A 27,177-nucleotide genomic window follows, 5' to 3' on the forward strand; every position below is an offset into this window, starting at 1 on the left:
TTTTTTAAGTTTGAAATGGTAATAGGTTGGCTGGTCTAGAGGGTTCGACTCACTTTTGGGGCTTGCCTCAATTGGTCATTTAAGGAAATGCAGTTTTAGCGCATCTCTACGTTGAATTTAATCGGCATCACCAAAGGTTGTGCTTGTGAAAAAATACAATAAAACCCACTTTGTATCAGCAAAGACTGTGAAATTTAAAAAATAATCTGGAAAAAGGAAATACATGAGAAGAGGGACATTTTGATAAGAGTATGAAACCATTAAAAATATCAGGGAGCCACAGAACTTTGCAACAAAAGACACTGTTTATTGATTTCCTTGTTTGCCATTTTGTATAAAAAAAAAGCACACAACATAACAGTGTAATAATTTAAACACTATAAATAATATACATGGTTTGTAGGACATGTTTTTCTCGGCCTGAAGACAGGAATAAGACACTTACCGGTAGGTTGTAAACTATAAAGACTGAAGGGAAATGAATTTACAGTTATTTTTTACCCTTTACAAAGGTGTCTTCATTCATTTAATTCAAAACTGGTGGTAACATTTTCCATTTTTCATTAAAATCTATATTTATATAACATTTAAAAAACAGTAAGTTTGAATCCCAGGATTTTCTTTTTTAAAGGGACATTTCTGTCATTGTGGCTGTATGTTTAATATCTGAATGTTGTGCACAGTCCAAAACCACTCTGTTTTCACTACTTAAAAATGCTTCTGTACTAAAGTTAAAAAAAAAAAAAAAAAATTCCAGAGAACATTCAATCTTGTTGTAATCAAACTTTTTCTTTCCCTTTTCCCCCGTCCTTCCCAGGATTTCAAAAACTCTGCGAGACAACCAAGGCTTTTAAATCAAAAAGTTTGAAATAGCTGCTAACAGTGTAAAGAAGAAAACTAACAGCTTGGAGAACAATATGTTCACCAGAGAGATGAAAACATTTGAGAGTTAAATCTCATTATCAACGTAAAAACAGAATCAGCAAAGGACCTACACTTTTTCGATTACACAAGGTTATTTCCTTTTAAATCTGATTTAAATTGTTGTTCAATTGGTGAACAATATCATTTCCAGACCACGCTGATACAGCTTTGTGTTTTGCTTCTTCAATTACATTTAGAGAACGTTTTTTTTGACCCTTTAATCTTGTTCCCTTTTTTCAATTAAATGTTGCTGCTGTGCGGAAACATAGTACAGCATGTTCTGCACCTTCTGGTGAAACTTAACAAAGCCAGATCCCACACACCAACCTGCACATGCCAATGTAGACACTTTTAGGGGGAGAACAGATGTGTTTGTGTCGTAGATTTCAACAGATTTATGTATAACTACCAGAATTAAGGCACTGCTGAGGAGTTGTTTGTGTGTATATGTATGTGTGTTAACGCTTGTTCTGTAGGGTTTGTTCAAACTTCAATCCACTTCTGTCAGGCCACAGGGTCTCCTGAACTCCTGCCCTCGCTCATGAATCCACTTGTTCGAGACTGAATAAACAGAAAAAAAAAGACACATAAACCAACATGCAGGACAATCCTCCTTCTAGACGGTTTAAGGACGTTTTTAAAGAAAAAGTGAAAAAAAGTCTCTTCTTTGAACATTGGCAGGCTTCAGAGGACAGTACAACATTACAGCACCCCTGCACAGTAACACACAAACAACTGGGTTGGCAAGAACCTTGACTCACCCCATTTACTTCCCACTAAGACAGGACAGGCCGCATGCCTGGTCCGATAGTCCCCCTCCCCACTTTTGAAGAGATTATACCAGAACACTGCTGTCCCCTGTGGAGAGAAGGAACATTCAAATGCAAAACAAAACACAATGAGGACACACACATGTGTCTTCTAGCCTTTTACTTTCGACCTAAACAGACCCAACATGTCCTTAAGAGAACTTTAGGTTGCTTGGTAACACAGTTCTTGCCTGACACATTAACCAACTATAATTTATCGCTTAAAAATTCAGCTTTATTACATTTTAAGTTTGACATTTTTTCTTTTAAAGTGTTTTTATGATGGATTTCAAGAATGATTATTGTGAAAACAGATTTTTTATTTTTTTTTGTTAATGTTGGTTTTGTGCGTTTTTGGCACATAAAAAAGTTGTTTGATCCCTTGCAGAAAATATGACGCACATTTATGTTCCTTGATTTGAGGAGGTTAAAAAATATATTACGATTTTTTTCCCCCTCTGTTAGAACCTTAAACAGTTATTTTATGTGTAAATTGTGGGGATTTTACTTCAGATTGTTGCTTACATTTGCAAAATGTTGTGTTGGAAATGTACCCTATAGTAATTCAATAAAAATAATTTGAAACCCCACTAATGTTGCAGAAAAAAAGACAACACATTTGAATGCAACTGTACATCTGGAAGAATTACCAAATGGTCTCCTATCCCTTGAAATCTGTTTTCGTCACATTGCTGTTGGATATTCTCATCTTCTGTGTCTAATATCATCCAAGGTGTCCATCAAAGGTCTATTTTAGGCACATTACTGTTTTTCATTAATATGATTTCCCTATGGATCAGGTCATTAGTAGCCATAATGTAAAGTACAATTGTTACGCTGACCCCACAAAGTTTTATGTCCCTTTAAAATCACAACAGTCAAACTAAATTCTGTCTGTGTTGCTGAAGTTAATTGCTGGACCTCTCAAACTCCTTGAACTAAATGAGGATATAACAGAAACTATTGCACTAGCTGCATAAAGTAATAAAACTTTTAATACCAAAGCAAATACATTTTTATAGCGTCTTCACATAAATTACCTTTCTAGGCCTGATTGCTGCCCCAAAGTCAGGGAAGACCGTGGCCCCGCCTGCCTCCACATCACTCATCTGAGAAGACAACAAAAGCGCTTAAAGAATCTTAACATATATTTAAAAAAAAAAACAATCCTTAAACATACATAAAATAAAGTGAGACAATATTGTCGCTCTACTTGTCAAAGCATCATTTACTGAACTACAAATCAGAACTTAACTTGACTTAAAACTTATTCAAAGTCACAGAAATTATCAAAAACATTTTTTTGAGAATATTTTATTTGCATTTTTTTTTTACAAAAATTGATGAATTAACCTACAAAAAATGAAAATTTCATAAAATTACACAAATAAATGCTCTATGTCTGATAGAAAAAAATAAGATGTACAAAATGAAGTTACACATCTTTACATAAGGCTGAAGTGTGGGAAAAGTGCTATGTGCACTACAGTAATGAACCATTAAAGACAGAAAAATACTTCTCATATGAAGAGAATAAGGATCGACCACTTTGTTAAAAAAAGCAAACACAGATAAGAAAACCTTATTTCACCTAAATGTAATGATCTCTAGTGGCATATAATGAATAATAAAATATCATTAAAATATTCATTTTTCATTTTTCTTTAAGGTTCTTCCTAAGTAAACATGTTTAGTATCATGAGTTTCTGGTTTAGTTTTGTATTTTTATCTATCTGATATTGCTTCTTGTTTTGCCTTTTCCTTCCCTTGTGTGTGTTGTTACTGTTATATCCCTGAGTTCCCTGTCGATCTTCAGTGTTTCTTGTTTTATTTTACCTTTTGCCCTTGTGTGTGTTTACCCTCATCAGTTTCTCCTGTCTTGTTTGTCACACCTGGATTTCATTACCCATGTCTATTTAGCCTCCGTGTTCGTTCCCTTCTGGGTCACTTTTTGTCATATAATTATACCTTTTTGTCATACTGTATATCTATGCCTTCCTTGATAACATGAGCCTCTAGTAGATTCCGGTGATCTTTTGTGTTTTGTTCACTGTGTTTGGATGTTGATGGACTTTGAGCCTTTGAAAAATAAGCTCTTGTTTTGCATTAAGCCTTTTTTGTTAAAATAAATCCTTAATTTTGTTATCTGAAATTGAGTACCACTCCTTGTTTTTCCACAAAATGTGCCAGTTCAGGTGTCATAGAAAATATTTAATAGAAGGTTATTATAATACAATTACTTAAATATATATATCTATATAAATATAATAGAATTTACCCAGGCTCAAAGTCCTTCTATACTATTTTAATCAACCGTCCTATATAAGTACCACTGGTGCACATCCACATCATGAAAAAAGAAAGATAGTAAGATATCCATCATCACACTGAATTGAGGGAAAAGAAAAAACTGAAGTTCATATCATATTCCATTGTTTTCCTCTTTATGGGAATAATTCTATTCTATGTTAGCAGGGTAAAATAAGGAGTGGCTCATTCATCAACATGTTAATGGGGAATGGCCAACAAAACTCTTCACAATGTGTACAAGAACTGATTGACCAAAAACTAACACCTAAAATAATCGTACACTAAAGTTTCTCAGTCATCCTGGACTATGTATACTTTAGCAGTATGATATTTGAGTATCAACTCCCAAAAAATCTGTAGACATATTACAGCCTCTTGCTCCAAAATTCATTAAATAATCTTGGACCTTCATTTATGTTTGTTAACTATACATTACAGACCAAATAACCAACCTAATTAAAGTCAATCAATCCAAGTGCAATATTGAACCAGAGCTTATGCATATGCCCATGAAGCTAAAACATTAAGAATGTTACGTAGTTTTAAGGCAACCTGGTCTCACAGAGATTCGTGAAATGACCACGATCTCTCAACATCAAGTGACAATTCTAATGGAAAGTCAATTGAGGTATTTAAGTCCAGGTGGGGACACACATTTATGGTTTCAAATCCAAAGAAGTCTGTGTTACAATCTGTAATCTTTATTTTCCTTTAGGAAGCAAGATGATGTTGTCAACAAAGAAATGCAACACAGAGGTCCAGGAAGGATGAGTGAGGAAAAAAATCAAAGGACTTAAACTCTATAGACTGCTTTCTGTGAGCTGTGTTGAACCAACACTTGAATACATTTCAATCTTTTAACATTTCTCTTTTAACCCCCGTGATTTCTAACCACACTTACCAAGTCGTTTTGGAACCAAAGCCTAACCAAACTGTGACCCATTCATGTGTCATGTGTCGAACATGTTAACATCTTTAAAATGTCTTATATTGGTTAGACATACCAAAATTACTTAGTTTAGTCTGAAAAAATATATAGCGGTTTAAAATGTAAACCTGCTACTTCTAAGAATCTTCCAAAGAATGAAGAAGGAAGTCGTCACCAGTGGTCACCATGTATGGAAAGGCCACTTGCTCCTCCCATGTACACTTTGAATTGGGTATTGTCAACCGCCACAAAATGTTAAGAGGTCGTCGTTATTTTACGTATCTCTGCAAGACTCTGACAGTTTCAGGCGACTGCTACAACCAGCCTTCAATCAACGGCGACTGGATGCACGTACTTACGTAGTTCAAAAAAGTTGCCACACGATTTCCAGTGCCTAATCTTTTGAAAGCATCAGGCTCATCTTTCTACGAAGATAAAATTCAAAAATGAAAATACAAGATGAAAAGGCTGCTCACTCGCACACACATGTACTTACGTAGTTTAGGAAGGTAGCAAGTCTATTTCCATCGACCTTGAGGCTGCTGTCAAAAGGGCGCTGCAACAGATGTTTAAACATTTCACTCATCACAAGAAACGACTCGCACTAGGAGCCTGCCACTAAGGGCACTAACTACACTCATATCCATTCATATCTACTCTATAACCTGTGAAAACATGACTGGATTACACGTCTTACAGATTTATAGAATCAAATTGTATTTTTAAAAGCATCGTGATGTTTCTTTAAAGGGTCTCCACAGAGGACAATAATTATACATTTTATTCAAATGACTGTACATTCTTAACTTTAATAATAAACTCCTGTGGGTTTTTTTTTCATTCAGTACAATACATAGAAAATCACACATTTATATCCTTCTGTAGCAAACATCAGAAAGCTCCACCGATGCACATGGTTAATGCAGCGATGCATCATAACAAATTCATAGCTCAGTTGCCAGATTTAAAACATGCTGTAGATGTAGCGGAACTCATGAACATTTAGAAACCAGATTTCTTGATCCATAAAAGTGCTGCTTCCCAACACTCACAAACAGTTTGCCTGTCCGAGGGGGATCAAGGAACTCTTACTTGGAAGCTACATTTAGGTAATACTAGGTGAAAAAAATCTATTCAGGACAATTTGTTTTTAAACTGGAACACCTCAGGCAGTGCACTGAGCCTTTGGTTATTTTCTATAATGTTAATGAAAATCACAAGACACTGGAGTAATTTGAAAAATGGAATGTGAGTTTAACATTTTCAAAAGACAAATATCCTTTTCATTTGTCCGGTATCTAGCTGTACTGCCAAGTTTTGAGAAAATAATATCAGATTTTTGATCAAACAAAAGAACAACACTGGCTCTTCACATCAAGACGTTTTTAAATATGGGAGAAAGTGTTCCATTGAATGTGACAGCTTGCTGGAAGTAAACAGGGTGAAGAAAGGGTTGCCCTTAAGATCATTTATTTTTAATAAACTGTGCTTGGATTAATTGATCACGGGTGTGTGGTTGGATCATAAAACCTGGGAAACTTTCTAGTTACATCAGTGATTGTTAAGGAACAGTAAGGTTCTTTTTAGTCCTTATCATTCTGTTTTGTAAATTTATAGAATAGAAGGGAGAATAGAGAATGGGTTTAAGCTGTGTTTATTCTGGGTTGTCAGCTAGTCTTAAACACACCATTCAGAGCGGTGCTGTATTGCCGTTAAATGAATGCGTGTGGGTTAGCTGACCTAACCTTTTGTTTTCCCTGTCGTGAGAACCAGTCCTTTCTTCACTGTCATCTCTTGACCTCTCTGTCACACTTCAGGTTAGGGCTAGCTTTTTGTTGTATTTGTATGTGTAGCTGATGCTAGCTCATAACACTGACACATATGCTATAAAGTTAACTGATCAGGTTTACTTTCACTGTCCAGAGATTTACCTTAAGGATGGAAAGAGAATCAGTGAAGGTTTATCAGTTTACAGCAGAGAAACGCTAACAGCTGTTTTTAGCAATACAATGGATGGAGGAGACAGGATCATTAACCAAGAAGACAAAACAATCAGACAATCAGACATTATACAGAACTCCAGTGATGGGAAAGAGGATGTTCTTTCTTTGAATACCAGCCTACATTGGAATCAAAGGAATTAAAGCAGCAGATATATTTTGGAAACCTTGACACAAAATCACCACATTGATATGACGTTTCACTTTAGTAAGACAGAGATAAGAAGTGTAATCCAGCAAAGCTTGAAAGAAGGGTGAAAGACAAAGTGGAGGTAAGAGAGGACGAGGCAATGGTTCTGAATAATGTAAGGAGACATCAGGAGAAATGAGGAGACAACATTAAGACAAATATTCAGTTGGGCAGGAAGATATAACACAATACAAGAAGATGTGACCTTCACATACAAGAAGACAATTAGGTAAATGTTGTTTCACATGACTATATGTTGCACAGACATTCAGGAGATGATTGTGTTCTTAGTAACTAAGGAAAACAACGTTGAATCAAAGTTTTTGGGGATTTCTTTATCTTTGTAGATTTATGTACTTCAAACATCCCACTCAAACCCTTTTCACACATACAGAAGTCTCCTGAAAAACTCCTGAGATTTGGCTACCCGGAGAGGCTTTAGGCCATGTGTGAACGCAAACAGCCGCATTTTTCGCATGGTCTTTAACCGGAGTTTCTCCGGCCAGACCCCTAGTATTTTATCTGCAGAAAGTCAGAGTGAGCTGATGTCTTAACGTGGCAGCATATACTCCGGAGATTTCAACTCCAGCCAATGGGAAGAGAATGACGTTTATATACGGTGACTGCCTAAAGTGTTTTCACGCGACCACTACGATCTCTGTGCACGTAATTAAACGGCTGCATTATGTTTTCTGTTCGTCAGTATGTTGTTCTCCTCTCTTTTGTGGATGTTGTCATTCCATTGGATTACACATAGCATTGATATAAAGGCAAATATTCTCATTATAACGTCGTGTAGCGGACTCTGTTGCTTCAGCCGCTACTTCCGCATTGTTTATTAACGTCATGTCTTACCTCAGGAAATCCCCCAATCCCCCTCCCCTCTGATAGGGATAGTCTCCCCCCTGCCTCTAATTATCTATATATTGTCCGGAGAGCATATGTGAAAACGGGTTCAGACAGAGTCTGCAGTCCTGACAGCAGTAACAGCTGCACTGATGAACAAAGTGCCTCATTCTTCTCTATCTGACGGGCCGCCACAGTCTAGTTAATTAATGGGAAACACTGTCTTAGACTAACACGCCCCTAACTATAGCATTATCTTTGGGATAAATAACACGCCTGAGGGATGGTCTGACAGAACTGGTTCAGCAAGACCCTGTACTACATTTGTGATACTAATGTAATTTCTCCTCATGAGTCATATAAAAACCACTTCAACTTAAGCCACCTGAGTCTCCTGACTCTTTCTTGTGTGTAGTCAAGCATCAACTAATTTCTAAAATATTTTAGTTTTTGTTTTGTCTTCGGTGTGAGGGAGTCAAAGAAGAAGAAACTTTAGTGTAGTAGGTGTTCTTGGTTACTTTCCCTTTGGTGTTTAGAAGATGTAAGACCATCACTCTTCCTTACATGTCACTGAGGGCGCACACGCACGAGCAAAGTTGATCATCACTGATTACATTAGTGTACAGTCTGGTCCTCTGAGGTCCGTCCGGTATAATTTCAATTTCAATTTATTTATTTAAATAGGGCCAGTGCACATTAATGAACATGAAACATGTAAATATGCCAGGTTACAGCCATAGGCAAATTTTCACCTGTAGTCCCTGGGCAGGTTGTTGGAAAACATTAAAACAAATTAATAATGAAGGCGAGACGGCGCTAATGAAATATGTATGTGGCGGACTATTCTTTTTTTTATGTTTATATATTGTCATGATGAAAGTTACTTATTGGAAACGGCCCACTACAGGCGCGGCTATAGCCTAAATAAAACCACCGGTTTGAATGATTATGATGACGTGGATCTGTCAGTAAAGTTTGATAGTTAGTGAAATAAATTGTGGACGAGACATCAATATGTATCTGCAGGCTTCAATTCACCACTTCGCTGTTTGTGTCGCCAATTGTCCCCTGCCTCCAAAATGAACGTACGCCTGGGTCAGAGTTTGCTTACCGGTGTGGACATTTTACCGTCAGGTTTGTTTTTATAGATCACTAAACTTTGCATGGGAAATGGCGTACGCCAGTTTCAGACCCCGTTTTGTGCGTACGCAACGGTTATAAATGAGACCCCTGGACTTTAGGGGTGAAGCGGGCTTAGGCACGGTAGGGATTGCCAGTGTGATCGCGCCCTGACAGACCGGATATCTTGAGCAACTGACTTATACTGTATAAACACCTGTTAGTGATGGCACTATCTTGTCAAGTCTATTTTTGCCTTAGCTTTCAGTTGGTGGCCTATTCTAAAATGAGCTCAAGCTCTGTAACTGTTAACCATTATCCTTCCAGGGAGTCAGTATTAGTGCTATAAAAACAAAATTCATATTGTTTATTGTGTATGCTTTTCCTGCCAATGAGAATGCTGATGACTTTCTGAAAAGTACTGCATGTTCAAGCTGTGAACTGTTCTCTTTACTCTTCCATCTTCCTTTTCATCTCAGACTTCTCTGTGCTGGACCATCAGCAGATCTGCAAGATCGTTCTCGCTCTTGCTGGGATATTTCTGCCTCATTCCAGATGCTTGGATCTGGATCTTAGTCCTCTGGGAGATTAATTACTTCTATTTTCCATGTTTAACAGTTCAAGGAGGGGGGTTAATCCTAACAAGCATGACTGCTTGAAGCCACTTGAGAAATAGTTTGGGTTTTGTGTTCTCTGGCAATATATTAAACAAAACATGTCAAATTGAGTTATGGTTTTTTTTTTTGCTCCCACACTTAGTAACTTAATCATAGTAACAGTCATAAAGTGAACTCACCCTTGAAAAGTCATAATGTGGCTCGTACTGTCCTCCAACTCCATAATTAGCTACCTGGTGATTGATAGACAAGGTATTTCATTTTTGGTTCTCGGTATTTAACTAAACAAAAACAATATGATTGAATAGGATTGGCACACTAGAGGGAATAACGTATTCTTAAACACATGTGTTATATCATTGTAGGCCTATTTATAACTAGAGTGAATATTGGGCAATTATTATGTAATAGATGTCTGTGGAACGTTGTGATAACGTTACCTGTAATAACTCGGCAGTGTCTACTGTCAGGCCTGTGAGGTCTTGTATTCTCTGGTTGACTCTGTCAATGACCGGGTCATCCTCAGCTTCCAACCATGCACTATGAAAACAGAATCATATCCATGAGCACACAGTACAGCACACACATGCACACACACTTCAAAAGTAAAAACTGTGCATCTTCTGTGAACCCTCTTTTTTTTTTTTTTTAATCTGCTGCAGGTATAATGATTCCATGAAAGGCTTTACCATTTCAATTGATGATGAGCCACTCACATAGTTTTGTTTCAAATAATAAAAGTGTAGTGCTTTTTGTTCAGGGTTACTTTCTGTCATTCCTCGCCTGCTTCTCATTAGTCTTAGTAAAGTCCAAGGAACAATATTTCCCAGATTACCAGAACACTACCAGTGATTTATTGATGCAAATATTTATTTTTTTATTTTTTTATCAGACTGGAAAACTAAACTAAAACAACTTCTTAAATGGCCTATGTTTTGTACAAAGCTCATCATTTCTATTGTTTTGCAATATTCAATGAAAAATACTTCTGGTCCTTCACAGAGACCACAAGCACTGTTGGTTATTGGCAGATTTAATGCAAAAAACACAAAGGTAATTGTTCTGTTTTTTAAACATTAAAGAGAGAACAGAGGAGCCTCACAACAATAGCAACTCAGAAAATGTGAATATTTCAATTTAAAAAAATAAAGAAATAAAAGCAGTTAAGTTGTTAAGAGTACCTTGGTTCACAATGTTATTGGCTTCAATAATAGATAATAAAAACTGATAGATGAACTCCACAGGAGGTTACCATGGAAACCTGTCTCTTGAATGTTACCTTTTTGATACTCTGTAGTTGGCTGTGGTCAGGACTCCTGTTTTTGGGTCACGAACAGTCGCCCTGGCAAGCTTTAAGAAACAAAAAAAACACAGGAATTAAAAAAGACAGTGGTTGTCATCAGAACATATTAAAGTACATCCACATGTTGGGCCACAAAAATCCTCTTATTTTCTGTCCCCCATTATTATTATACTACAAACATTGTTTTACAATTATTACACAGAATTGGCAGATAAATCTCACCCAGGGTGAGTTTTTTTTGGCTCACCCTGGGTTTAGCCAGCGCTTTAATCTTCTCAATCTCTTCGTGTGAGAGGAAGTCCAGGTAGCGTACGATGTGAGGGCTGTCCCACTCATCTTCCTCTTTCATTGGCTTCAGTAGGAGATGAGGGTTCCTGTAACCATCCTGGTAGCGACAGAACAAACGGCTGCGCCTCGCTTCATTCTGAAAAATTATTCAGGAAAAACAGAAAATACTTAACATTGATTTCCATCAAGTTTTAAAACAAGCTTGAATTAGAAGAATTGGAATCTGGTTTGTTTTGACTGCCCCCTGCTGTTGAAACCTAGTGTCACATGATGAACAGACGTCGTGAACCTGTGGTTTCTTGAAAATGTTCAGCCTATGATTTCAGAAACACAGGACAAGATGTAGAAAATCCCTTATGTGCAAACACCTAATAAGAGTGTACCTAGCTGGGGAATGTAGACACAGAAGGGTTTTCAAGTGGGCACCCTCCCTTCTCTCAAGCACCCTTTCTTTCCCTGATGAATCCTCAATCCCAAATGTGATGTAACTTTCCTCCACCCACTCTCTTGTTCTGTGCTCTATTCACTCAAAGTCATTTCCGGTCCAGGGTTCGTTACCATTAAGACAGTCGATGAGTCCTCTTCCACCGCCACTCTCGCAGACTCTGGGGGTGTTCTCTTTTGTTTACTTGACTTAGATACAGCGGTTGTTTCCAACAAGTTTAAGAAACATGAGAAACTATACACATGGGAAGCTAGCCCATGCCCATCCCCATCCCCTATGAGTATGTCTCGAGAGTAAACTGAGCTTCCCCTTGAGGGATTAATAAAGGATATATTCCTCTATCTTGTTCTTGAATAATTTTGCATAGATGGGTAGAAGCATTTCTCTTCTTTAATAGTATTGTTACACCTGTGAAGAAAGTCAACTTTACACCTGATCCCACCTGTCCCCAGGACGACTCCTCTGTCAAACTGAAAAGAGCTCTAGTAAGCAACAATACCTGAAGAACACCTCAGAGTTCTGCAGGGCTTTATAAGAAATTCCTCATGCTTGGTATATGTAGCTAAATATGTGGATATTAGTCTATATCTTCATGCTGGTTTGAGTGAAATAAAACCTTTTCCGCATGGTGAAGGTTAGATTTGTGTCTGTAATTATTCGGATCTTTCGTTTTCGTTAAACTGATTTCTTGATCCATTGCTGAACTGAACGAACTAAAGCCTTGGCTAAAGCAGGTTTATCTTAATTTGACATTAAAATTGGATCCTAACATAGAACTGTGCAGTTATCTTTTCCATCACTTTGTGTCTGTTTTTAATATAGTGTTTTTAGAATCAACCTGATCAGCCTAATATGAATGAAACAGTCTTAAAGTGAGTTGCAATGTACCCTTCATTGATAGCAAGAAGATCAAATAGGAACTTTAGGAAGCAGTGAGTCAAAATGCAAGCACTTAAGATTTGAATAAACATTTTTACTGCCTTCACATCAAATCCTTCCCGATTCTCATCATCCCCTTTTTTTCCATTCATGTCTCACCATCTGGAGCCCCTCTCCTCTGCAGAGAGCCTCATAGGCCTCTCTCTCTGGGAGGTGGTCTTTAGGTCGGCTATATGTTCCCAGCTGGATGGGCTCCTCAGAGGCCGGCTGGTATTCCTGGTTCATCTCGCTGAGCTGCTTGGAGAGTAGCCGCTCAAAATAACGGAGGTTCCCTCCTGCCCTCTGGTGGCTGGAGTCTGTCAGTACAAGAACAATGTAGTTGTAGTAGCTTAAATCATAAAGAAGTGGATAACATGAAGAGCTGAAAAGATGCCTTAACAATGATTTGTTTAAAACAGTTTCTTTTGAAAACATATATTCAACCAACTGCCATTTCAAGTAAATAGTCAAGTGGTCTACCCTACCTTTTAAAAAAATCTTCATCACACTTTACTGTCAGAGGGGGAATCCTGATGTACAATTACCTGAGTATCTGCGACTTAAAGGTATACTTCACCTCATTGAAACATGAATCTGTATTGACATTGGGTCATATATGTAGTAGAAATGTGAAATCAATTTTGAAGTTGGTGCCTTCTTGGCCGAGAAAAGGCAGAAAGTGTCTTTTTGGCTCATGCAGATGAAAGACACCAAATCCCAGAATGCACAGCACCGCATGCCACTCCCACTAAGGTCCTCTATTTCAGAATCAGAAATACTTTATTAAACCCAGAGGGAAATTCGATCGTTACAGTTTCTCCAAAATATACAATATAGCAGTAGAAATATAGTAATAAAAACATTTGCAGACATTAACTTAAACACATAAGACCATTTCCTCAACTGATTGAGAGTTTTTTTCCAGAATTGATCTTGGAAATTCCTGGCAGAAAACAGACTCTATGTCTGTGTCTATAGGCAAACAGTGAGAGCACCGACACTGCACCGCCCCAGCTCGAGCCGGCCCGGGCTCCTCGTCCAGCAATATAGCCGCAAGACGGTTGCTGCCGACAGGCCGGTCTTGTGTCGCAGCGGTGACGGCCCCGGTGGCAAGCGTAATTTTGCGTCACTGGAAGCTCCTTTTCAGACTTAGAAATACAAAGATATTCCATCTCAGGGGAAAATGAGGGCGGGATGCACGACCATTCAAAAATACTACCAGGTTTCTAATGATACAAAGCTTAATGCAAATGGGTGAAGTATCCCTTTAACAGTTCTAGTCCTTGACGATGTAAAAGGTATTCTTGTATAATAAACTCTAACACATTCATCCAGTGCCTTTAGTAAGCAGGTACTCTGTAGATTTATACATAATATTGTTTCAGTTCATAAAGTGTGATGAATTGACATACAACTGTTCATTAAACTACCCTGCAAGATATGAAGCCGTTAAAAGTATCACCACAACTGCAACATTTATTTACTGCTTTTATGTTTAATAACATTCCAGTAGCATCTAATTATCACACTGACAGGGAACTGCTCCATAATGAGTACTTTAATTTTTGTCATTACTACAGTTTATACAGCTACATCAGTTCTTTCAACGAAGCAGCTTTTCTTGGGGTTATTTTATTTTATAGTATTCCTAAGTTTTGCTTCAATAAATGCTTTAAATTCTTCTTCCAGTACAGTGCAGGTCTTTGTGTAGTGTTCAATGCACTTAAGCAGTCACATAGTGGATGGTGGAGAGAGCACTCCCCCTTGTGGCGTTTTGAATAAATCATTTTTAGTGAGGCATGGAGTGGGTGGGGGTGGTGAGTAACATTGAGGTCATTTTCATGTAGGCGTGAAGCTGCCTCATGTAAATATAAAACAACAGGTACAGAGTGTTTTGTAAGTACTGGTTTAGTCAAGGTTCTTTTTGCAGAGTTTGCTGGAGGAAATTAAAACGACCAACCAGTGAGCCCAACCACCTAGACAAGGACAATGTGAGTAACACAAACCAGCGTGTGTCTCCACTGGGTCTCCTCAGGTTTGCTGTCCGTCACCCCTTTTGTACATTATGTACACTAACGAGTGTTGCAGCAATCACAGTTACAGATCAGGGAGGTGTCAGACTGGGCTTCTGACCATTTAATACGAGCAGGTCCAGAGGCTTATAGTGGTCTGCTCAAATCAACCACTTCACCGTGAGTTTAAGCTTTTACCCTCAGATCGTCGTTAAACCAGCAAGTATCCATGTACTCGTTCATAAGGTAATGAGAGTACTTGAGCATTTAGATAACTGTAAATGCCCATCTCTACTCTTTTAATGTGTGCATTATGTTCTTCACTTGCACTGATACCACAAAGTAGGTCCATGTCTACTTCATCTTCTCCCCCTCAGTTCGTTTCACTTATCTAAACAAGTATAGCTCTGAAAAGATGGCCGACTGCTGTCAACACAGCCCTTGGTGCAGAGACCAAAATAACAAAACCACAGGCCGTTACTTCAGATGGTATACACCCTGCTTTTCAGTTTTCTGTAGTGATGAAGAGACAGCCGATGAAGCCATTTAAAGATCATTCATGGTGCGTACACAGGCCGAGTCTATTAATGATAGTATATGTAATGTTAAAAAGTTTACACCCTAATTACAGCTTCTATTTTTGGTCTTTAGACTTGGGTTTTTCTACATCTTACCAATAGCCACGAGCCGCCGTGTCAGCTCAATGGCCCGAGGTAGGTCTCCCATTTGGTAAACTGAGTAGCTGAGGTAATCCAGAATGTCTGCCTTGGAAACCACAGCTTCCTCCCCAGTGTCCAGCTGCTTCAAGGCCTGCTGCAACCACAGCACTGCGTGGTAATAGTCTGCTTCGTTGTACGCAGTCTTTCCCATGTCGAAGCAGTCATCCACCGTCAGCAAGGCGTTGGAGTGCATACCTGAGGAAGGATTTATCCAGTTAAATACTGACCATGCTGTATTATGATTTTGTCTTGAATTTTTTTCATGAACTGTTGACCACATTTTATTCATTATTACTGAAACATGTCTTCAGATCGTTTTAATAACTTCAGTCAGGAACCTAACTGTGTTTACTTTTTTATTCCTACCAACCTTTAATTATTCATTTTGTAGCTTCCGCTAAAAAAGCGGTGTAACATTGCAACAAATGGGGTGCAGATGGCCTAGCGGTTAGGTCATGCTCTTGTATGGGTAGCCTGTACAGATGCTACAGTCCTTTAAGCAGGTGTTCAAGCCCACTTAAAGGACTTAAAAACATGCAACGAAAAACCCTGAGAGGGAGAGAGAGCTCATACAGATGTGAGAGTGAGGGAACGTGCCTTTGCACACAAAGGTGGAGGGACAAGAAACAAAAATTTTATCATCTGTTCATCATCTAAGGTAACTCTGTTTACCAGTTAAGTGCAACCCTGCAGAGCGTTGAATGTGCATATATGTCTGTACATCTGCTGTCATCTTCATTGCTCTGTAAATTGTAAATTATGAGAACTGCTCATAGGCCATGTTTGAACCTTTGGCGTGAAGTGTGAAATGTTCTAAAATCGGTATGAGCTGCTCATATTTCTCTAAGTATGAATGATCTTGAACAGTCGTATAAATTAGTGTTCTTTAACTGCACATTTGATCACTTTGCGGTTTACTAACTTGCTTTGAACTCCATATTCATATTACTGCATTTAGTCTGATTTTTTTATTTTGTTTTAATTTAGATTTTACAGTGATGTTGTCCTTATGCTCATTGTCTTCTGTGTGCTCCTGCTGCAAAACAAATTTCCCCTCGCGGGTCAATAAATAATCTGAATCTGGCTCTCGAGTTTGAATCATAAACCCAAATATTTTCAACACAGACGGGAATAGTAATATCTTTGGCTCTTGCACACATTTGGCCAAATGGGGTTTCCTATCCGCTGCTCAGCACATGTTTTATGTTTTTGGTGTGTTACACTTCTCAACATGGCGCCATTGTACGTGTTGTTTCATGTTTGTTGTGGTTTCTTGTCATTAATCAGTCTCTTGCAATATTTGGACAATTTTCACCTTGCTGCTACACCCCTGCCATGCTTTGAAACAAATTCTTCATTTGCCTCAGCCATGTCTATACGCCTCACGTGTTTAGCCACTTACATCGAACAAGAGAAGCCAAAAGCAGATAGCGCCCTCTGCTGGTAAAAAACAAACAAACTCTATTACAATGCACTTTTTGTCTGATTGAGTTGAGTAGTCTGTTACTTGTATTGATTGTTTTAATTGTATTGTGAGGTATCATTGCATCCTTATTCAAGTGTATCTAGAAGAAACATGACTGATTACTTCAATTACTTATAAAATATAAATACAGCTGGAGAATATTTAAAGTTTTTGACTTTTGTAACTCCTTGTAACTTACACTGCAAACTTGTTAGATCAACACAGCCCTCACTCCTGATGAAGTGAAGACTTGTTAACATGACCTAATTCCACAAAAATGTCAGCTGTAAAAGGTCCAAAACTCCACAGCTTCTTTCACAAAGTGAGTTGTATTTGTATATTCAAACACACCAGCTAAAAGTAAATGGGTGGGTTCCTATAGCCTTCCTCTTTATGTTTTATAAACATACACAGCTCTGCCCTTCTTTATAAAGTAATGTTCTCTCAAATACTTCCTGCACTCTGGTTGATTACCTGGTAGTTTTCCTCTGGAGAAAGCCTCAGAATCCAGTTGGTACGTGTCCTGTAGACGCATCAATGCCTTAGCTGCACCCGTCTCATCCTCTTCATCTGGGAAGTACTGTCTGTGTGTGGACATGTTGGAAATGAAGCCTGGAGAAAAAAGTATTTAAAAAAAAGGTTAGGTTGGTCATGTCACGATATAACAGTTGCTAAAAGATTGCGTCACGGCAGATGACACATCTAATAAATTCAAGGATTACAATTAGCATGCAAAGGTTTTGCAACCCATTTTGCAACAACTCTGCAACACAAAGCTTAAACAGAAACGTCTTGGAGCTTAATATGAACCATTCACAAACACTACGTTCACAAACTGTTTCTTCTTTGTTTCTCTCACTAAAACCAAACAACAGGATTTATTGGAAAATAATCTTTGTTAAGTTCTAGTGTGCTGTTAAAAAACAGTGGATGAACACAAAGAGGTGAATGAAGATTATTAACTGAACTTTATCAAAACAAAATATGATGGGAGAACATGGGACACCAGCAACAAACACATTTTTGTGGAATTTAAAGACGTGTACTACTGATTTGATGAAACTCATATTAAACAAAAATAAACAAATCACACCTTTAATTTAAAAAAGATAAAAGTATTAAGTGAAATATGACAACCTCTCTGTGGTGACTAATCTTATTCTTGTCTTGCTGCCTTTACCTTACGTTCTATAAAGTTCTTGGTCTTGTGTCTTTCTGATAATGACTACTAACAAGTTCTGTTTTTAGAGATTTCCTCATGTGCTACCCCTAAATATTTCTCCAATTCCTTAACCCTTCATAACATCAAATATTAGCATCTGCTGCCAAGTTAAGTTTAACATGTAAAAAAATCCAGACTTCAGAGGGTAAGAGCAGATAATTTCTTTGGAATTTTAGATGATTTATTGTGTGGTATTCAGCAGAGCCCTGATCTAGGAGCCAACACTAGTATGGACAGAGGTCTGAATTTCAACTTTTTCTTTCTTGGACATGACATGTGAAAACCAGTATTGTCAAAGCAAACAGAGGAAAAGGATCACCTGCTAATGTTATGTTGTATTATTTCTATCCACGTCTTCCTATACTAGCTCACCATGTCCACATATACAGATTCTCTTGTACGACACTCTATTCATTCTTAATTTATCTGGCTCACGCAGATATTCCCTCTATGTCCAAACACGCACTGTCTTTCAGCTCCAAACACAAACACACATAAAGAGAACATAGCCAAACTATGCAGAGATAAGGAACATCTGTTGGTTAAACATGACAGTGTCTGTTCTCTTTCTGTTCATTCGGGAGAAAGAGCTTTATAGCAGAGCGGCTCTGCAGTCGAAGCTGTAATCACTCAGCTCATATATTCTCTGGAATCCATATTTGCAACTTGCTACTCGCTCTGTGCTCGTCCCGAGAGAAGCCTCTGAGGAAAAAGTGGTGAATGCTGCCATTCAGACCCATAATATGATGTGAAGACATATTTGGTTATGTTTGAATTAATTCAGTGTCAAACCAAAGGAAAGAATGAAGGCTAACAGACAGATCAAGTACAGACAGAACTCATCAGGTTCAAATTGTTTTAAGCTGACCTGTCACAGACAGACAGTCACAGTGCTATATCTTTGCACAAAATGTATGTGTACACTCCGAGCTATAGCTGCAAGTGGTAAAAAAAACAAAAACACTAATAGATAGGCAAGGAGTCATACATTTAGCAACACTGAGCCCTTTCTGCATTTTGCTCATGAGACAGAGTGGCACAGTTAAATTCCTGTCTTGTTATAATGTTTCCTTTACTTCTTCCTTCCTTACCATCAGACGGGGTCTGAAGCACCAGGGTCTCTAGCTCAGACCACTCTGTGTTGAGTCTCTTCATCAGTTTGTAGGCGTTCACCGGGTGGGCCAGGTAACCCTCTGGGTCAGAGGTGGACACCCTGGTCAGAGCATCAAGTTTGCTGGCCCAGCTAAGAGACAGACAGAAAGACTGATCGAGTGTTGGTTGAAGATTCTGTTACGTACATAAGACATCGACTTATCCCACCAAAATGTAAAGATGTTTTGCTGATGGTGTGAGTGATGTACCTTTTGACAGTGGCAAGCTTCGTCTCCTCTGCTTCTATATATTCCCTCAGAGACTGGACCAACTCCTTTTCAGTGTAGATCAGGTCTGTCATCTGACCTGCAGAGAGGAACAGAAATGTAACCAATGAGGTGTCAGAACCCCCATGTCTCATCATGTTCTCTTCCAGGTAAATAAAAACAAACTGGCTTGAATTTCCCTAAAAAGGAATCGAGAAGTTTGAAAGTTCTGCAAAAATAAAAAACTATTTTAATTTGAAAGATTTAAAGATTCCAGTGAAAGACATTCATTTTTATTAAATCAATCAGGTTGCCTAAAAAAATCAAAAGTATAAATATACTCATTAAAGTTTACTGGCTTCCTCAGCACACCCTACAAGTAAAGCCTTCTTTAATGGAAGAGGAAATACAAGCGTTCCTGTGCACAACACGCTCCTCTCTTCTACCTGTGCTGGTCTGTGGAGTCTGACCCGAATAAAACCATGAGTAGAGTGTGACAAGTTATGTTTGAAAATTGAAGAACATTCAAAAAGGGAGTTAAAGCTATTCTGTGTAGCTTTTTTTTTTTTTTTTTAAAACCTGTATTATTGCTGTGTAGCATTTATTTACAACATTAGGCCTTAATGTGGCAAAGCCAGAAGCATGAAGCTAAAGCAGTATACACTCTTGCCAATTAATTCAACTTTTTCACTTACCAACAGGTGGCAGAAGTGTACAAAAACATAGAAATGTGGAAAGAAAGGGGAAAGAAGAATGCAAGCTAGTTCAAACAACTGTGAAAAGATTCAGAAAACCTGCTTTGCAAGGGTATGAAGGAAAAAATACCATCAACATAATGACTGGACCTCAAGAACACACAGTGACTTTGAGTGAGTGACACTAAATGACAAAATAACTTACAACATACAGTCCACAGGGCACATTCAAAATGTGCCAGGTCGAGAGCTAGCGATGCTGAGTCAGTGTAATTGTAGCTAAAGAAGCCAGACTTGGATTATTATTAATACATTAAGTTGGCATGGCCACATAACTATCAATAAATCATTAAAAGTGTGTTCAGAAGGGAATGTGAAAAAAAAAAGATGTCGTCGCAAAATCTGTAAACTTCTAGATGGAGTTCTCCATTAATGGTTGCCTAATTTATGAGTTCCAGTCTATTTCTTTCAACATGAAAAAATAATTTCAAAGCCTGAAATGAGACATATTTCAATATCTTCGAATCCCATAGGGGACACATTTTGCTGCTACACTTGTGTTTTGCCGAATAGATGCACTGCTCCAAATACTTTTTAGCAGCTGTGGGTTAACATTCAGAGTTTATCAGATTGGACACAATAAATGTGTATTTTTAGTCTTCTGGGTTCAATATACAGGGGGGAAAGCATGTTGCTTTTGCTTTATAAAGAGAAATGTGTTAAAGAGACATTCAGAGGAAAACTTAGTCCGACAATGCATCCAACAAAGGCTAATCACACATTTTAATATATCAAAGTTAGAGCAGGAAAAATTATTTATAGGGCTCTTAAAACATACTTATTGAAGTGAAGATCTCCGCCTGCGTTGTCCAGCAGCAGCAGACGAGGAGAGTCCAGAATTTAAAAGACAGAAAGGTCTTCATTCTGAGTCGTGCAGTCACCTGTAATGAAATCACATCATGTCACAGCAAGGAAACACAATCTATGCTTACTTTAATGATATACTTTACTCATGTAGAGAAACAACAGGGTCTCCTTCATGAGATGACAGTATAAAATGTACCTGACTGTATGAAACAAATGGGCAGTTATTTGCCGTTTAAATCAATTGATGGCTAAAGTTAGCTTTTTCTCTAAATCCATTGGAAACTAACTAGAAAACTGCAGCTGTTCCTCTTAATTTCACATTGCATCAATCCTATCCAATTGGCACCACCCTTTGCTTTTATATGGGCAACAAAAAATGCCATCTTATGATTGACCAAGATTGCTTTTCCATCATGAACTGTCCTTTTTTTCTAACTGTACAAATAAATAAATGTTGCGTTACCCTGACTCCAGTGCGTTTCTGAACAGAGTTACATGTGGGTCCAACAATATTCAAAGTTTCCAGTACGTTTCCTATAAAAGATGAGTCACTGATTCCTGTTGGGAGGCATGCTGTCATGGAAGTCCAGTTCTTTAAAAGGGGGGGAAAAGAAGGAATAGTATTTTTGCGCAATGTGATATCTCTTTTAATGCTCTTAATGTTATAAATATTAAGGTTTTTTTTTTACTCTGTAAAGCACTTTGACTTGCTTTTTGTATGAGTGATGCTCTTTAAATAATCTTTCCAGGCCGAGTGTTTCTCAGAACTCTTCTTCTTGCAAACACAACCATCACAACAAAATGTACAAGATGAAAAAGTGACATATGTTAAAGGTAATATGGGCCTTTTTATAATATGTCTTTGTTCTTCTGTGGAGTTCAACATGGCCACCATATGCCTGATGAAAAAATATTCTTGACTGTTGCCATGACTAAATAAAGACCACAGTGTAATGCAATTGAACACCAGAGCATACACAGCACAACGTTACAAGTGATTCAAACGTATTTGTAATCTCAAATCAAGTACAACAATGTGGCAATGTGCTTGAAATGCTGAAGACATTTGGCTACGGCTGCACGGAATAATCATTTAAATCATTTGTTGATTGTCAGAAAAATAACCGATAACTTGTTTTGATATTTAAACAAAAGATTTGAGTTCTTCCCTCTCTTCCAGAGTTCAGGAATTTGATTTTGAACCACTTTGTGTCGAATTGTAACTGTTTTAATTGATCTCAGTGGTTTATGTCACTGATTCTGAGTGTTTGTTGTGTTTTTACTTGTCTTACTGTGCTTGTAATCTCGACGGAATTGGAAATGAGGGAAACCTCAGTGTCCTTTCAAGAATAAATAAAGGTTTGAAATTAAATTAAATTAAATATTTAACTATTGGTTGAACTCTTCATAAACAGATCATGCAAATCTGGAAGCAGGGGACACAACCTGGGAACACTACAATGTATTATTATGAAAAATGAAGTACTGCGAACATGTTATGTTCACATTAAGCTACGAGACTAATGTGACAACCAATCAGTCAACTTGCATGCAAGAACATTGGCACTCAACATTAAGTTAACATTAACAAAGGTCTTTATATAGTTTCAGTGGTATGTCTTTTGATTCTTTTATCCTTTTCAGAAGTTGCCTCATTTTCTTCACGCTTTTTTGTCTTGTTAAATCAACGGCACTGGCAAACGGCAAAGAGAGAAGAACTGTCAGTGATGTATCACCTGAACAGATTTGTTAAACAGTGCAGTACTGAGACTAGCTTCCTTTGGGATATTAGGTAGAAAGTAAAACTCCTTTGCTTTCACCTTCAGGATATAGTGTAATCCTGCTTCACCACATCACTTCACAGTGACTTTCTAATCTAAAAACACTTTCAATCATAGCATACCTTCAAACACATGCGTGTTCCTCTGTATGCATCACCCTCTTATCAAAGGCTTAAAGGGAAAGATCTTGTTAACCACAAACCATCCCTTAATTGTTCATGAAGTAATAACTCAGTAAGGATTACCTTAAAAAAAGACATCGTTACACTTACATGACACATACATCCAAGATGATTATGTTGCCAAAATAAGTCATGACAAAGTAACTGCATTGAACAGAAGCAGAGTTTGGGCCTTCAGCCAAGGAGACACTACAACACCAACATTACAAAAAGTGAGTCTGAGTCATCAAAACCTGCAAAAAAAGGACAAAATTTAAATTATTGTGCTTGAAGGACAAACTGTTCCTTAGGAAAAAAAAACACTAGTATAGTAAGAATTCAGACAAATTGATCCTTTTAAAAAGGCAAACATCAATACAACATTAGTGAAGGGCTGTGAAGTGGCTTAAAAACTCTCAGCAAGTCACTGTGAACTACAGTTTCCCATGTATTTCACTCATGCATGCTTTGAGTGAAAGCCCAGCGTTCTGAGCTAAAATCATGTTGAATTCTTGACTTATAAATCCTTGTTTCTTTTATCAGAAATGATAAAATAAATAGAAAAGGCAGAGAAATGCACAAACATTCTCATCCACAAACTTGTTGTAACCAACAATTTAGGGTGAGAAGAAAGGAAACAAGTCTTACAGGACTTTATTTAAGCCACTTTAAGACTTTACGATTATAGTCTTTCTGCTGGAATGTACCACATTGGGTCTAAGTATATAGGTCAATGTTTTTAGAATGGGCTAAAAACCTCAGACAATACATATTTGGTGTTACTTGTTGGAGGATAAGCATCTTATCAATCTTGTCAACACTGAAAGGTTCTACGTGGTGTCTCCTGTACAGTGTGGGAAAACTGTCCTAACTTGTCTGCAAACATTCAATAGTCCACACATGTGAAAACTGACACATCTGACATGAAAAACAAAGCCCTCACAATGTCACTGAATGAATTCAAGCTTCCTTTGACCTATCATGTCTGTCTTTTAAATACATATCTATCCTTGATTGGCAAAATCCTTACAAATTGTACAAAAGAATTTAACACAGGAAAATACAGAAAATGGAAAAATCTGAACAGTTTTGCAACATCAACATGACTAAAAGACTGAACACTTATTATTAGTAAGGCATCCATGATCATTGTAATCAGTTAGCTGGGGTCAACATGGGCGTTCCAGTACCATGAGAACAGGCCAACAGCAGTGCTTAAGCATTGCTTGAATTATCCATGATGCAAAACCACTCTGGCATTCAAGACATCAATAAACCAACATTATTTGCATCCCAACTTGCATAGCAACTTCCTGAAAGTGACTATAATGCTCTATAAAGACATCTAAAATCTCAGTGAAATGTTCTACTGCAGTAATTCACCTCCCAGTGTGCTACCAAGGAGAGCTAATGATTTATTTAGGGTGTGCCAGCCCAAATAATAACAACCATAGCCCTAAACTACTGAAAAAATTAAAGGACTGATTCCCTCTCCTTGTCATTTACAGCCAAAGCGATTACCCAGCCCAAACACACTCTTGCCTGTTGTTGCAGGCTGTAATACCAGGGCACATTCCTGGAAAGAGGCCTGTTACATTTACTAACCCACGCTGTGAGTCTTCCTGACCTCATCCTGGCTTTTTCTGTCAAATGTAGGAAACAGCACTGGGGAGGGGGCATGACAGGAAATGATATATGACAGGGTCAGGAGGGGACAAGACAAGGCAGCTGTATTTATAACCTATAACCTTATAAAGCTTGTCTTCCCGTGTTATTCACTGTAAATAAACCTGTATGTCATTAAATAAATGAAGCTTCTTCTCGAGATTCAGCCAATACGGACCCTATACCAGTTGGACAGTCTTTAAAATTGTAATTCTTCATACCAGTCACCTAACTATTAATAAAAAGAAAGAATTGCCATTGTTTGAAGTTATGGCCTGGCAAAGGTTGATCTCTTTGTTTAACATGAACAAACAGGGAATTAAATGCCACAACAGAAAATATTTCTGGGGCAACAAGGTTTTTCTTTTGTGCTAAATATGGTATCTATAGGCAGACGTAATAACCAATTACCCAATCCTATGTTTTATGATTTACTGAAAACATTTCTGGTGCTGCAAAAACTTTAACTGGAGGTCAGAAATGTTTTTAATATTTGATAATTCTGGATTAAGATATAAATCTGGGCTAATAGAAATGTAGCAAACACTGCACATAGTTTACTAAAAAAGAAAAAAGTCAGCTAAAAACACAACACGATTTTTCAAATTCTAATGTAGTGTTTCTAACTGTTTATTTATATCAACTTTTTAAGTTCACAAGTTAGCACTCGTATTCTCTGTTGTAGCACAGTTTTGCCTGGATACAATGACTGCAAAACACAGGAACCTGCCTCTAGCCAGCTGGCTTCAAGTGTATCCAGACTGCATTTTGACATGGAGGTGTGGCTTTGTTGAGGAGATAAGAACGCAAAGCAACGCTCTCTCTGGCAGAGCAGTCAGGATCCAAGGTCTGCAGCGGGGCAGGAACAAACGTTGACCAAGACGGTCAGTTTTTAACAGCTGTACTGTAGCTGTTCTTGTTCTCCTTTTCTGCTGGAGCTAACTCAGCAACATATCCTCAGAGGAAAAAACCTGGCTGGTCTAGCTACAGCTGTCTTGGGTCACACAAGTGCCAGCTGGGGAAGTTGTTAAAATGAATCGTGTTTTTTTTTTACCAGAGAAGGAAAGGATAAAACAAATGTTGTAAAAACTGAACGCAACCATTACAGAAAAGTAAACAAGTACTTATATACTTTCCAGACACTTCCAAAAAATAATTTAATAAGAGATTAGCATCGTCAAGACAACAAACCCAAGAAATAGGCAAATATTGTTGCAAATGACCTTTTTCAAAGCCATTTCCTGTCACAATCCCTTAAACAAAATATATTTAAAAGGGATAATGTGGGATATTCAAACAAAGAAGATAAGAATGAAGAAAACAAGGACAGAGCTTTATCTGTAGCCTGGCATCGAGAATTCAAGATGATCCAACAGATAAAACGTTAACAAATTATTCTCTCTTTGCACCTTTCAGTTATTCCAAGATAAATATGGAATACATTTGAAATCTAATAATGTATTAAGCCATACTTTCAAGCTTATTAAAAAAGTTGTAGTAATTGGCAAACTTAAATGTTAAAACACCCTGGTTGCTGGATTTTCTTGCTTTCTGAGGTAAGTAACAGTTCATATTTTTCCTGCATTACACTTTTGCTTGGAACACTGGATTCCAGCATTTCGATCAAACAGGTAGGGATTATATAAATCAGCTACTTAATAAAAAATGTAGCTGGAGGGATAGAATTTATACAATTAGTATTATTTATAGGTATTTTTCTGGCTGATGTTTATCAGTTAGCAGTTCTGGTATGCACCAATGTAAGCACAGCTGGCATAGATATAATACAGACACATGATGCTAACACCCGTGTACAGGATGTTACAAAGCATACTGCATAATTCTGCAAACACTGTACATGTGCACAGTGCACACAGTATCCACAGGCAGTGAACATGCACAGACAACCCCTGCCTGTCGCTTGAGGAGATTTAACTCTGCACACTAGTAAAGAAACAATTTGAAATTCAGACTTGAAACTTGTCATTACTGCTGCACTGTGCCTTTCAATTTACACGTATGCTAAAACAAGAATAGCTCCTCTTCAATTGGACTTTACACAGCCTAGATTAAAATCAAACTGTGATCGATGACCTCATATTCAAGCTTATCCAGCATCAGATTGACTTTAAACACAGGTCACCCACCGTTTAGGTCAAACGAAGAGCACCAAAGTTTGCTTTGACTTTCACTTCCACTATACATCCCACGAGGGGTGGATAAGGAACATCCATTTTAGAGATAAAGACATTTCACAACTCAAAGACGCAAGCAAACATACTTCTCACAGGCATTTTAGTCTCTCCCTAAACAGAGAAAACGGAAACAAGCACTTCCATCATAATGTAGTCTTTCCAGAAACCAGACATCTAATCTTTTGTTTTGTTTTGTTTATTCTTTGTAAATCTCTCTTGACAAAAGTCTCTGACTACTTTTTTATGAACCGGATACACAAATCTCTACATATGGAAAGGGTAAAAATGTTTTCCAAGTCAAAGTCCAAGATTTCTGCTGACCATGTGTGGGAGTCATAAT

At 37.8% G+C, this 27,177-nt stretch overlaps 1 protein-coding gene across 5 annotated transcripts in view; it reads right to left on the reverse strand.

The window, feature by feature from the left end:
* Positions 1 to 283: 283 nt before the first annotated feature.
* LOC109987298 (procollagen-proline, 2-oxoglutarate 4-dioxygenase (proline 4-hydroxylase), alpha polypeptide 2) overlaps positions 284 to 27,177 on the reverse strand; it is a 29,074-nt gene continuing 2,180 nt past the window's right edge. For 2 of the 5 annotated variants that reach the window (XM_029278151.2, XM_029278152.2), the window contains exons 2-16: positions 21,007 to 21,109; positions 19,477 to 19,573; positions 19,207 to 19,358; positions 17,368 to 17,505; positions 15,384 to 15,623; positions 12,818 to 13,014; positions 11,294 to 11,470; positions 11,023 to 11,093; positions 10,184 to 10,283; positions 9,923 to 9,976; positions 5,468 to 5,527; positions 5,331 to 5,396; positions 2,774 to 2,842; positions 1,686 to 1,782; positions 284 to 1,485 (exon numbers count right to left, since the gene is read on the reverse strand). In XM_029278151.2, the coding sequence (XP_029133984.1) occupies positions 1,415 to 1,485; positions 1,686 to 1,782; positions 2,774 to 2,842; positions 5,331 to 5,396; positions 5,468 to 5,527; positions 9,923 to 9,976; positions 10,184 to 10,283; positions 11,023 to 11,093; positions 11,294 to 11,470; positions 12,818 to 13,014; positions 15,384 to 15,623; positions 17,368 to 17,505; positions 19,207 to 19,358; positions 19,477 to 19,573; positions 21,007 to 21,091 (1,674 nt within the window). In that variant the 5' untranslated portion in view covers positions 21,092 to 21,109 and the 3' untranslated portion in view covers positions 284 to 1,414. Of the gene's footprint in view, positions 1,486 to 1,685; positions 1,783 to 2,773; positions 2,843 to 5,330; positions 5,397 to 5,467; positions 5,528 to 9,922; positions 9,977 to 10,183; positions 10,284 to 11,022; positions 11,094 to 11,293; positions 11,471 to 12,817; positions 13,015 to 15,383; positions 15,624 to 17,367; positions 17,506 to 19,206; positions 19,359 to 19,476; positions 19,574 to 21,006; positions 21,110 to 21,498; positions 21,628 to 27,177 lie in introns of all 5 variants that reach the window. The other 3 variants (XM_029278149.2, XM_065962969.1, XM_029278150.2) reach the window with 3 other exon arrangements.

This window comes from Labrus bergylta, chromosome 14, assembly GCF_963930695.1.
Source record: "Labrus bergylta chromosome 14, fLabBer1.1, whole genome shotgun sequence".
Classification (NCBI taxonomy): Eukaryota; Metazoa; Chordata; class Actinopteri; order Labriformes; family Labridae; genus Labrus; species Labrus bergylta.